This window comes from Ambystoma mexicanum, chromosome 11, assembly GCF_040938575.1.
Source record: "Ambystoma mexicanum isolate Mex_15411 chromosome 11, UKY_AmexF1_1, whole genome shotgun sequence".
NCBI classification, from domain to species: domain Eukaryota; kingdom Metazoa; phylum Chordata; class Amphibia; order Caudata; family Ambystomatidae; genus Ambystoma; species Ambystoma mexicanum.
The window spans coordinates 1,411,685,980-1,411,699,841 of record NC_090934.1 but is presented as its reverse complement, the minus strand read 5'-3'; the positions used below and the strand labels follow the sequence as shown (position 1 = coordinate 1,411,699,841).

Here is a 13,862-nt window from a genome sequence, read left to right as displayed (position 1 = left end):
ATGCCATCCTGCTCAACCGTCTCCGTGATAACCTGGGTATCACTGGTCAGGCTCTGGCGTGGCTGACCTCTTTCCTCTCCAATCGACCCTCCCAGGTCCAACTCGGGTCCTTCCTCTCTGACATCTTTTTCTCCACCTGTGGTGTCCCCCAGGGATCTAATCTCTCCCCCTGGCTGTTCAACCAGTATCTGGCACTCCTTGCCCACCGCATAGCCGCTCTCTGCCCCAACTTTCAGTGCTATGCGGACGATACCCAGCTCATTTTCAGGCTACCCTCGGCCTCCTCCTCTCCCTCCCTCATCTCTGACTGTCTGTCTGCTATCCAGGAATGGTGTGCCGCCAATGACCTCTGCCTTAATGCCAGTAAGGCTGAGATTCTGCTCATCGGCACACCCACTCCCTCCTTCCCTGCAGCTCTCTGGCCGGCCTCTCTTGGCCCTCTTCCTGCTCCTACCTGCAAGGCAAAAAACCTTGGGGTTATCTTCGACTCCACACTCTCCTTCTCTCCTCATATATCTGACGTCTCTAAGAAGTCACACTACCAGCTGCACCTCCTCAGAGGTATTCTTCCCTTCCTCTCCTTCCCCCAGAAGCTCGCTGTCTCCCGAGCCCTGGTTCTCTCAAAACTGGACTACTGTAACAGCCTTTATCTTAATCTGCCTGCCTCCACACTCCGCCCTCTGCAACTCATCCAGAACAGAACTGCGAGACTTGTCCTTGGCCTCAAGCCCAGGGACCGTATCTCTCCAGGACTGAAATCTCTACACTGGCTCCCAGTGGCTGCGAGGATAAAGTTCAAAACCCTCTGCATTGTCCACAAGGCCTTCTGGGGCCTGGGGCCTAAATACCTTCAACTCTCTCTTCCTAAATATCTTCCTTCCCGAGCCCTTCGCTCATCCGTCTCCAACTCCCTCAGGGTCAGCCGCTTCTCGAAGCAACGAGCTGGGGGTAGATCTCTCTCCGCGGCAGGGGCCTCCCTCTGGAACAGCCTTCCTGCCCCCCTGAAACTTGAGGAGAACCATCTCCGGTTCCGGAAGCACCTCAAAACCTTCCTCTTTGCTTCTGCTTTCTCTCTCCCTCTCCCCTGCTAATTCTTCGCTGAAACTGCACTGAATCTGCAACTGGGCCACTCTCACCGACCTCGGTCCTGGGCCCAGCCACTCTCCACTTGCACTGCGGGACTGTCTCTGTATCCCTACAGCCCCCCCTTCCCAGCACTTGTTCTGCACTTACCTTGCACTTGCCACCAGCTGGCCCTTTTATTTATTTATTCTACTTACCTTGTACTGCACTTCCCCCCTCCCCTTCCCCATGCACCTCTCCCCTCCCCCTCCCCCTGCACTTGCGCGATCTGAATGACACCTGGCCTAGTAGGATCGTTGTCTGTCTTCCCCTTGTTCCCCCGTCCCTGCCTTGTCGCGCCTTGAAACACCTGTGTATAGGCGCGTTACAAATGCCTTATCATATCATATCATGTATTTATTTTATTTATTTGCATTTGTAAGGCACCTAGCTCTGTGGTGCAGGGCCGACATAGCCTGAATGTGGGCCCTAATGGGACACCCAAGTCAAGAATTAAAATGGCAGATCGAATGTGTGGAAAACATCTTACGAATTAAATGAAAAAGGTGATGTTTTAACTTTTTCCAAAAAATCATTAGGAAGTTCAAAGAGCGAAGCTGCAGATTAAGGTTGTTCCAGAGACAAGGGCCTAGGACTGGAAACCACCTAGCACCTATTTTTTCGGTATTATGGTTTTTGGTAAAATGACTGGGTACCGAGACATTGTGTAGTCGGAACATGTAGCAGAAATTGATTAGAAGAACGCAGCAGGCACCCTGCAAAGTGAGGTTTAATTTTTGCACAAATACTTGGGTACCAATCTATGGACACATTTGAAAACCGGGTTCGAAATTTGGAAAGTTACTCATTGGAAGATCAGAAGCCAATGCAGTGAGCGTCTAGCCATGGATATTGAAGAGAATTTTGGAACTTTACAGATGAGCCCAACAGCTGCTTTTTTGTAATTTGCAGACAATGCAACGGGTGGCCCAGTAAAAGACGTTGGCATAATCAAGTCGATGAATTGAAAATGGAGCCTACCACCAGTGATTGAGTTGCAGGTGGAAGAGAAGGCAGTGTCCGCTTTAACATGCAAAGACAATGAAGGGGCGATTTAACAATGCTAAGAAGGGCAGCACCGGGGCTACTCCACCCCACCTAGGAATGCTGCACTGGCAGTCTCTCCTCCCACCACCCCGCACTGAGGTTCTGCTGATACAGTAATGGGGGAGTGCGAGTTCTCAGCGCCTTGCAACTACAAGAACCAGAATTCCCTCCACTTATGGGAGATGAAATCATCTACACCTGGGAGTGCCTTCCTGATGAGAACATGAGGCATGGAAGCGCTAGAAGGAGAACAAAGCCTGAGTTCCCATGTATACTGAGAACTGGAGTGTGCCCTTCATCTTGTGTGGTACTTAACTAGGAGAGTAAGTTACATTTCAGTTCCTATAGCAAACCTGGTAGGGAAATTGAATCCTGGGGGAATATCAGAGGGTCCTTTAGAAGAGGGGTTGGTGGGGGGTAGAAGTGCAATCTCGGTCTTGGATCGATTGAATGAGAGCGCATTATCTCTCAAACATAATTCAACTTCAATAAGACAAGACTGAAGATGTGAGACCTTAAGAAACAGTTGCAGATCGTCAGCACATGAGTGGAAACCGATCTCAAAATGACAGATGGTGGCCAAGAAAGGGGACACATACATATTAAACAACAATGGGGATAATGAGGAACCCTGAGGGACACTGCATGTGACCGGAGAGAAGGCGGATGTAAAAAGGCCAAGCTTAACGTCCTGGAGTCAACAAGTGCAATGCATTATTGAAATACTCACCCGGACTATGGGCACATGCACTTTATATATTATTTAAAGAAATAGGACGCAATGGAAAGATCCCAGTAACTTGCCATATGTGTCACCTGTTGGCTGTCTACAAAAAAAAGGGCATGGGACACCCCTGCCAATGATCATACATTAGCAATGTTGGATATTTCCTCAAAGATATTTCCCAGGGTTTTGTTGGCTGAGCTAAATCTATGGATTAAAGCCAAGAAAATTTTGCCACCAAATCCGCTAGGATTTCGGCCAAATGCAAACACACAGCATAATATTTTTATTCTGACATCGGCTATCGAATACTCCTGGAAACAACGTTGACGAAGTGTTTATTGTGCCTTTATTGACTTCAGTGCGGCATCCGATACTGTTCTCAGAAATAGACTATGGAGGAAACTTAGTTCATGGGGTATCCCTACAGGTCTGATGAAAATGTTAATGTTGCTGTATGCAGATACCACTGTTTGTGTTCGCCTAGATGGCAGGGGCAAACTTTCAGCTCCCATAACTAGTTGTCGGGGGGGGGTGGTTAAGCAGGGTTGCATTGTGGCAGCAACCCTGTTCAACCTGTACCTGGCTGACATGTATGTGCATTCTATGACCTTGTCGATTAGTCCAGTAAGGTCGGAACTACCAAGAGAAGTTGGCTTGCGTATGCGGACGATTTGCTATTAGTAGATCTCACCGCTAGTGGCCTTCAAAATGTGCTAAATGCCCTATCGGAATATGCCAATTGAAATGGATTGAAAGGGAACATACAAAAAAGCAAAGTTATAGTGTTCAGTGTGAATAAAGCCACAAAACATTATACTTGGAACATTGAAAACACTAAATTGGAACAAGTGAAAGTGTACACATATTTGAGTGCCATGATAGATGATAAGCTAAAGTGGGATTCCCATTGGCACGCCACTAAAGAAAATGCATGAAATCAGTCAACATAATAAGTCAATTCATAGGGAAGAATGCTAGTTTCTCCACACAGGCCATATTGTTGTTCTATTCTGCCAAAATTCTGTCTCTATTATTATATGGCTGTGAGATTTGGGGGCACAACTATTTGAATGTCCTCAAAACATTTGAAGCATCTCTGATTAGGAAAATACTTACAATGCCAAGGAATCTCACAATTGAGTTTATTTATTTAGAATTTGAAATGAAAGGGGTAGTCATAGAATACATGCGGAAAATGGTTATATGTTTAGAAATGTTGACGTTGTTAGATAATGATACAATCACAGTTCTGTATATGCAAGCCTATTTAAAAACGGACAACTATTGCAATATTGGGACAATGGGGAAAATTACTAAACAGCACAAGAAATGGTCAGCTGGCTATGACAGATCACCAAATAGTGTTTCTCAAAAGAAGTTTAAACTCTGGCTAAAAAAGAAAATCAGCGTGCGATATTGCCAATATTGGCTCACACGGACCACCAGACCCTTTTATATAACAGCATATCCTAACTCATATGTATTTAGAAATATTTTCCTAATTAAATGCAACGCTTGTGAAACTTTAGAAGTTGTGGCAGTAAGGCTGGGAAGATCACAAACAGAAAGACTATCGCCTATGTGGGTGCAATGTGGTGGAGACATTAGAACACCTGCTTGTTTATTGCCAAAGTCTAAGTAAGATTCGCACAACGTTTTTAAAATCATATGACAATGCAGTGGATAGTAGCGATATGTTTGAAATATGGTCATATTTTATGAAAGGAGATGTCAATTTTATGTATCATATAGTGACATTTTATTTGAAAATATTGATTTTTAAAGGTCTTTTATAATTATGAATTTTAAAATTGTATCAGAGAAATATGTTCGCTTTTAAATTTGGAATGAGGGTGACATGTATGGTCAATGAGCTACCACAACTTTATTGTAATTAATACTGTAATATGTTTATTAATTATGTCTGATTCTAAAATGGAAATGTATAATGTGTTTTTGTATGCAATTGTATGCTGTATATTCAAAGCCGCTGTCTATAAGTATATTACTAATAAATGGAGAAATAAAATGTGAACCCTATTACATTATATGACATTAGATGCAACTCAGGACCAAGCCCAGTATTAGGACACAGAAGTATCTTTAGCAGAATCTCAATATTACAGCAATAAAACACAATAAGGCAGGCTGGATCAGGTGGTAACGGCCTGCGGCCCAAATGATAGGTCAGAGCGCAGCGAGAGCCTCAACAATTGGTCTCAGTGCCATTACTATTGATATTAGCACCCCAGGTTTTTAATCCGAAAACCCGGAGTGCTGACAACAATCTATTTTGTTTGAATCAACAGGATGCGCTTTCCGGCATCCCATTCATGCAAACAAAATACTAGCCTAAGATGGCTGGCATAGAGATGGAAGACTGGGCTCCATGCAGAGCCCCTTTTCCATTTCCATGGCCACCCGCACCCGGGAGGCTGAGTGGTGGTGCTGTTACCACCACCAGAGGAAGCAGGTAAGTTGGGTGGGGAGGAGCAGACACTGAAGGAGAGGTGGAGGGGAAGGTGGCAGAGGCGGGTGCTCGCAGTGGCAAGCGTGATTAGAACCCGGCTTGGATCATGTGATTTAGCCCGTGATGAGAGCATACTGATTCGCTTTGGTGCCTGTCCCGAGTGCTAATAGACCATGAATGCACTTCAGAACCCCACCCAGTCTGAGACTGTGGGCTAGTACCTTAGTACTGAGCCAATTGTTAGGCTGCATGGGCATCTCTGGACCAAGCGCATTGTACGTTTTGTTGTATATTAAACAATTTAACAGGTTTTAGAGAATCATATCATATGATACAAAGTGAAGTGGATATATATCGATACATATCTGCACATATACATACACACACACACACATATATATATATATATATATATATACAGATTTCAGAGGCTTACACAGACAAAGGAGGATGCACACCATTCATGTAGTCAATCTCACATTACAAAATAAGGCATTTGTGTCATCAAATGACTGCCAGATGCCTTCATTTTTGTTTATTGCCTTCCTTTCAAAAATTGTTTTCCCCATATCTTGAAAGGGTCGGCATATCTAGCACCCAATCCTCAAAAGAGGGTTATTTCCTAGTTCTTGAATCTTTGAAGATGTGCGTGTTTTGCCCCTCTGAAGCTCTATTGAAACAGTCCTCTCTCTAAAAACTCTAAGAGGTTTCAACCAAAATGTAAGAAGGTTGGGGATATCTGGAACAAGTCTAAGAGCATCAACATATGAAGATGTTTTGTTTTTAACCTGCAGAAGAACTGGGTTACCACAGCTTTTCTGTGAACTGTGCAGAGAACACTAGAATCTTTTAGACTGACCGGCTGGTTCACTTTTCCCCTGAAAGTAGGCTGCTTATCAAGCACAGGGGATTGGTTAGTTGGTTCACAGGGGTTCCCTGAACTGTCAAGCTCACAAAGAGCAGCAATGGACAGCTAGACGCACAGACAGCCAATCACATGGTCACAGAACGAGTTGAAGAAAGATGCTGTTGGCATTGGTTGACACCCATCATTCCTTCGAATGATATTCATCCACTGAATTCTGAGGAATCATTCATTGGCATGCAGTCATCCCTGTGAATTATGGGCTTTTAAACAAGTGCTTTGTGCACTATGCATCGGCAAACGTGTAATTTGCATATGTCACAATACATGGGCATACTGCAACTTGTGTTCTGAGCCCCTTTATGGGAGGCAGGCACCATCATTTACCATGTATAAATTCATTCATCTACGCACACCCTTTTATGAAGAAAAAATGCATATTGACATTGTTTAAAGGAAAGGAATGAACCCCAGGTGCCTAGAAGCTGCATGCTCCCGGCGGAGCTAGACACACCGAAGCTACCTTGGAGTGGAATGGAAGTGGCATTTCCTACAACCACCTCTCATTTCTACTTTATTTTGCCAGAGTATAATGACAAATGTTGAGGTTGCTACCGGACAGTTTCAATACTGAATATTTAATAGCAGTGTTCCCAAATAGCAAGCATGATAAGAGGAGCAACATCCTTTCACAAAGATGCATGTAGAATGTCCTCTCCAACTCGGTGCACGTTTTCTCAAGGCACGTTTAACATTTCTTTTATTGTCTTCATTTGATTTTTTCGTTATTAAACGGCCTGAGACCCACGTACCCATCATTTTTCTTCACTCTGTTTTTGTGGGTGCTTTCAATTTACTTTGAGCTTTTCCCCACTGGACAAGTACCGAGAAATCCGTGCACCAGGGTAGGGTATGTACGCATGTATATATGTACATGTATATATGTATGTATGTATAATTAGGCTTATACAGCGCTGCTACGGCCCAAGGGCATCAAGGCGCTACAGGAAACCAAACAGGAAGACCGGAAAAAAGGCAGCAAACACACAAGAGAGAAATTCAACACCGCGATTAAAACAGAAACGTTTTTAGGCCCTTGCGGAAATGAACTATGATTGGTTATTGCCCGTAGTGTTTCCGGAAGAGAGTTTGCACAAGGTCGGCGCCAGACTAGAAAACGAACGGCCACCAAGGAAGGTGCGCTCTTCAGTAAAGGGGGACCTTCAGCAGGTTCCGAGAGACAGACGCTAAAGGCCGGCCAGGTTGGTAGCGTGATACTTTCCCCTGTAAATAGGAGGCTCCATCATTGTGTAAAGCATGATGCGTCATGCAAACAGGGAGCCAGTGGAGCTGGCGCAGCAAAGCCTGAGCACAAGACAAGCGAGGGGGCATCAAGGGCTAGCCAAGCCACTGAGTTCTGCAAAAATTGTAGTCATTTTATTTGGAAAAGTGACTGTCCAAGGTAGATCCTATTGCAGTAGTCGAGCGCCCCCATAATAGACCACATGACTGAGTTCTACACTCAGGCGGAAAAAAAGGAAGAACCTTCTTATTAACTCTCAACTTGGCAAAGCCGGCATTACAGACTGCAGTAGTGTGAGCATCTCTCCAGCTCGATGATAACAGTTTCAACCCCAAGCTTTTGACAAAACTGCTCGGAACGGGGCATGGACCCAGCGTTTCAGGCCAAAAATCAGAGCCCCATTTGTAGTTGGGGCTTATGTAGCCAACCCTTAGAACCTCGGTTTTATCTCTGTTTTGTTACCAATTTTCCGTCATTCCTTTACCTATTGCAGAGAGACAATATTTTAGTTTGCCCAGGTGGTCGCGCTCTGGGGAGTCGAGACAAAAAGCATCATTCGCATAGTTGCGAAAAAGCACTCCATGGCGGGCAATAAGGTCTGCTAAGATATAGATTGAAAAGAAGAGGGGAAAGAGAGGACCCCTGGGGGATGCCACAAGGCAGAATATAAGCGGCAAAACGCCAGGGTCCCAAGCACACCAATTGAACACTGTTTGAGAGAAAAGAGGCAAACCAAGCCAGTGGAATACCAAAGATGCCGGCCTCCTCCAAGCGTTGCAGCAGGATCCCATGGTCAACTGCATAAAAAGTCAACAGAGGTCAAAGAGGATCAGCACGCCAACCTCTCCGCGGTCCTGAAGCAGCGAACACAATCATCAAGCAGCAAGACCAAAATGGATTCTGTATCCATCTTTGGTCTAAACCCTGACTGAAAGGGATGCAGCAGCCTGTTCGGTTCCAAGAAACGAGAGACCTGTGGAGTAATAATCGCCTCTATAAGCTTCATAGGCAAAAGGGATATGGGGCGAAAGATGGTAGGGATGGATCCAGCTGCGAGTTTTTAAGAAAGAGAAACCAGCGCATGTTTTAGTGGGCCTGGGATAATGCCTGCGCAAAACGAGTGCTGAAGCGCAGCTGCGATTATTGCTATAGGTCGTTTTTTAAGTATATGAAGAGGAATGGGATCCAGGGGGGAAGCAGACTTTAGTTTGTTAAGTGCACTATGTTGTCGGTGACGGATTGAAATTGCAGGGATTCTGCACAATAGGATCCCCTGTGCTTACACCTCGACACTAGGGCCTTTGGAAGGTTTTTGCAGATCCATCCTAATTGAGTGTTTTATTTTTTCCATAAAGAAGATGCTAATATTATCTCACTGCAACTGTGAGCCTGCTGAGGGATTGCCCAAAGGAGGAGGACCAGAAAGGTCCCTTGCAACCTTAAAGAGCCCCGAGCCGTCAGCAGAGGCCATGCGGTTTGCATAAAAAGTGGATTTAGCCTCCCTAATCGCTATATATGGTACACTCGCACTACCAGTGAATAGTCACCTATAGAGTAATAGCATTTACGCCATCAGTGTTCAGTCCTACAACACACTCGCTTGTGGACCAGTAAGCTAGGATTGAACCACGAGGCTGATGGCTTAGAGGGATAGAAGCGCATCTCAACAAGCGCAAAATAGTCAGCAACTTCGGTCATGGCTTGAATCACTGCCATACTTAGGGTCCAGACCTTCAGCAGCGAGTTTACCAGTACTTGTCAAAAGAAAATCCGCCACTGCTGGAGGTTTGGCCCTTCCCCAAAAGCGACTGGCAGGTAAACGTTTAGGAAAAGGACCAGGATGTGGCAATCAAGAAAGACAACAGAAGGTGGTCTGACCAAGTCACTCGGAGGGGCTGGTAAGTGGTAAGAAGGTGGTTTCATCAGCAAACATTTGATCCAAAACCTTGCCAAGGCGGTGCATAGAAAGATAATTTGAAGTTTACAGATATCTGTCAAGGAAGTAATTAAATTGTTGGACTCAGTGTCAAAAGGGTCTTTTCGGTGTACATTAAAATCCCCCATCACAATGAGCTTATGGTATTAGTCTGCAACTAATTGCACAAAAGGGTCACACAGCTTTCCCAGTGGTTGAATGGGAGGGGTAGGGGGGGCATAGTAGCAGAGCAGAACATGTAGTAAGTACATTGTTAGTGGAGATGTGAAAGCGAACCGACTGAAGCTCAAAGGGGCGATCATGACATAGAATCAGAGAGCCCCTAAAGGCCAACCAGGAAATGATGGCCAGATCTCCACCTCTGCTGGGAGGGGATTTATCAAGGTGTAGTAGGTTATAAGCGTCCGGGAGAATGTGGGCGATATCTGTGTCTGAAGAGCATTTAACCATGTTTCTGTAATACACAGAAAGTCAGGACCGAGTTCCACTAATAAATAAAAAATATGGTCCCGATTTGCCTGCCACAGCTGACCTGGCTTTAATCAGTAACCCCTTCAGTCCCAGTGGTGAGATGCTAGATTCAACCAGTAACTCTGTCCCTCGCTGGGACTCCGGCAGAATGTTATCACCCAAACCGGCAGCCGACAGTGGCAATTGCCCAGAGCCATCCACATCAAACCCCAAAGGGAAAAAAGTCCCACTAGGGGCAAGATGTAGCAACCTGCAGCCCGAGTAACTTTGGTTAATGGCAGGCAGATAGGTGGGGGAGAGCACAGAAAGTCAAGTGTCAACTGCAGTGTTGTGCCCCAAGGCCTCTCCTCGGCACGGACGACCACAGACAGACTCGACTCAAGCGTGCCGTCGGCATGCCCGCTGCGCCGGTCCACTGCGCTGTCCATCTCCCCTGCACATATGTGCAGTGAGTGAGGAGAGGGCGGACGGCAGGACAAAGTAGAGAGGGAAGAAAGACTTCCCGATTGCTGCAGGGAAAAGTAAGTCGAGCTACCAGCGTGTATTTTTAAAGTTTACCAGCACACTAATGTGCCCCCAATAATTCTAAAAACACACAAAAATGCAACTGGACATACATTTCTGGGCAAGCAACAAGACAATGGCACTGCCAGTATTTAAATGGCGACTCCTGTAGAAGTCTGCCTTACTGGGTCCTGCTGTGTGCCAGTCACTCTCCCCTGCACATGTGTGCAGTGAGTGAGGAGTGGGCGGACCACAGTTAATAAGTATACAGGGAAGAAAGTCTTCCAGATTATGGCAAAGTCAAGTTACCAGCGTGGATTTTAAAAGTTTACACCAACACACTAAAATGGCCGCAATAATTCTAAAAATGTTTGGGGGCAATAAGACAATGACACCGCCGGTATTTAAATGGTGACTCCTGTGGAAGTCTGCCTTACCGGGTCCTACCGGGTAAATGCACAGAGCAAGCGATCCGTCACCCACAAGGAGATAGACGTGCAGGAAACTCACCGGTAAGAGTCCGTCTCTCAAGGGATCAGATGTCTTAAGAATATCTTCAACCGACCACCAAGATTTATGCAAGTACACAGCCAAACCTACAATGGCAAGGATATTAAGAGAGAAAAACAGACAGCCATAAAAGAGGATGGAACATTCCAATTTTTTTACCTTTTGAAAAAGCAAAAGTGGTTCTGTTGCAATAATGAGAACCCAAGTTCCATTTCCCAGACCAATGGAGCCCGCAGAGTACTGCTGATGCAGAGGTGAATTCTGGCACTTGGAAATTGCTTCTCTGAAACACAACAAGAGACGAAATGCTTCTCCAATCTAGGTAATGGTATTGGAATTGAGCCCCAGAAAGTGTGCTTCTGTGATTCAATGACCCATATTTAATTGCAATGTAAATTCTGCAAACACAACTAAAGATTGCATTCTTCATATGGTTGAGATGGCAATAATAATCAATAGCCGAGGAAAGAATTGTATTAGAAAGAGGATGTGGGGCAAATGAATAGCACAATATTTTCTCAGATCGATGGTGATTTGTACCTGTATGGACATGTGTGAAGTGACTGGCCAGGAAAAGTCTTCTATCTAAACAGGCTTGTGAATAAAACAATGGTTCAAGGAGATCCCATATGCTATGGAAGGAGGTTCACCGGTGCAGGAGGTGAGAGCTGGCTCACTTTACATGAGGGTTGGGGTACAAAGGTAAGGGAATTAAGCAGATAGTACCAGTTAGGCCTAACGCCCAAGACTGACAAGAAATATGCAAGTTTGTGTGGCTCCGAGGATCCACACATGAGTGTCCATGGCGGGTGTGGGGAGTGTTTAAGTGTCCTGTAAGGGGCTGTGATGTGTTAGTGTACATGTGCAGATGGCCCAGATTGTGCTGTGTAGGTCTAGATGTGGGAGGCAAAGTGAAGTGCTTCTGTAGAGGACCATAATGAGGAATATCTTGGCATATCAGTTTAGATGGCAGTGGATGTGCGAGATACAGCTGGGAGTGTATGTTGAGGCATCAGTGTGCTACATTGTGGAGTGTATCACTGTATGGGAGGGTATGCTGGAGGGTAGACATAAACCACAGTGGTTATACAAGGTGTACACATAGACGTGTCCTTGTGTGGTTACTGTTTCTGAGGGCATATGCATAGATGTGGGCGAGCATTATATGTAGAGCACTCTGGCCATGTAAAGCTGCATACATAAGGAAGCTTTTATACTGTGTAAAATCACCCCCATAGAGTCTAGATTTTGTTCGGATGTTGGAGTATTGTGCCACACAAGGATTATCAAGACCTTAGTCTGCAGAGGAAAAAGAGCAGGGAAGAGATCAAAGAATGGTAAAGAGGGTGCAGAAGACCGGCGTAGGGCGGTAACGTAGAATGGAAAAAGAATGTGTGATAGCTAGGGTGCGCGTGGGTCCTTTAAGAAAGACCATTGGTCAGGAACGCAGACAGGAAGATACATTCTAACATGAATAGGATCAAACTGGCCATCTATGGGAGGCTGTTTTTGAAGAGTAATAAGGAGTTAATAAAATGTAGTGTTTGGCTTTGTGATTAGCTCAAGGTGTGCTCAAGCCGCCTAGTTAACAGGGTGGATTTTTGTCCGAGCATTACCTTCAAATGTTTCAAGTGGGGCAAACTCCAGAATAGTAATTCAGGGACTGCCAAGCCTCAAGGCCGGGAGTGGCCCAGTCTAAAAGACTGTGAATATGGATGCAGTTGGAAATAGAAGGGAATGGCATGGTGCTATGTATCTGTTGAAACATTCCAGAAGATAATACAAGCCGGGCAGTCAAGATGTTGAGAAACTATAAGAAGAATATGCCATTGTTCCTGCCCCCGGAAGTGGCATAAAAGGATGCTGCAAAAAACAAGGTCACAAGTTATAATGACTCCAAAGAGTTTATGTTAGAATGTCACCCAAGTATTTATGGAAGGTGAAATAGGTGTTCTTACGTAGCAGGAGAGGTGAGATGGTATATCTACTAAAGAAATTAGACCCATGTTGAGCACTGTACTTGACAAATAAACATTTGCAGGTAAAGGAAGAAGCACTTATTTCAAAACACAGTAAATTACAAAAGCCTATTACTGGACTAAGCAAAGGAATAGCAAATGAGGAATGAGACCCTTTAAACGCAATAATTAACACATCCTCCAATTCTATGAACATTAGCGAGTATAGGCGCATACATTTCTCTTGGAGGCCCAATCACAAAGGTTAGGTTTCTTGTTTTTACCAAAGATCAAAACATGGTGGCTTAAAGACATCTTCCAACCTATGACTGTACAATTCTGCCACCCTATCGAAGTAGCAAAAGCCCCTAACCCTCTAGATGGAATTCGAGTGCATCACATCTGCTGCAGTTATACCAAAGAAACAGAAGATTAGAAGAGAAAACTCGGACCCAATTGCCCACCAACTACACTGGGAAGATGCAACCAATGTAAATAGTTTCTGCATCTGTTCACAAGGTGGTCACTTCACTATACAAACACAAAATGAGGAATTAAGGGAGGTTTACAATACAGATATTGTCAATTGTCCAGGGTGATGATATTATTTAACCGTTTGAACCAATCTCCCGACAAAGAAAAGACCATCAAACTAATCTCACAAGCACTAACCTTTCTCTTTGTCCTGGGGGTTCAGTAACACCAGAAGCTTGTGCTTAGCGTCATCTCGGTAAAGTGGGAGGAGAGAAATGTTAGGTGTTTCGATTTTTATCTAGAAAAAAGAACACGTATGTAATTGAAGAAAATGTTAAATTGGGTTACATATGCCAACCATCTAAATCTTAACACATCAAATACAGAGGTCCTGTTGGATGGCCTGGCAATCCCCTACAACTTGTCTTTGTGCTGTCCACATACTTTGGGCATGCCAAGTGCTCATGACCTGGAC

General features: G+C 44.8%; 1 protein-coding gene across 4 annotated transcripts in view; it reads right to left on the bottom strand.

The window, feature by feature from the left end:
* Positions 1-13,862, bottom strand: part of LOC138504507 (protein FAM169B-like) — a 398,462-nt gene that overhangs the window by 107,970 nt on the left and 276,630 nt on the right. For 3 of the 4 annotated variants that reach the window (XM_069625054.1, XM_069625057.1, XM_069625055.1), the window contains exons 4-5: positions 13,586-13,685; positions 10,956-11,041 (exon numbers count right to left, since the gene is read on the bottom strand). The exons of the other annotated variant lie outside the window; for it this stretch is intronic. In XM_069625054.1, the coding sequence (XP_069481155.1) occupies positions 10,956-11,041; positions 13,586-13,685 (186 nt within the window). The remainder of the gene's footprint in view (positions 1-10,955; positions 11,042-13,585; positions 13,686-13,862) is intronic. 4 annotated transcript variants of the gene reach the window in all.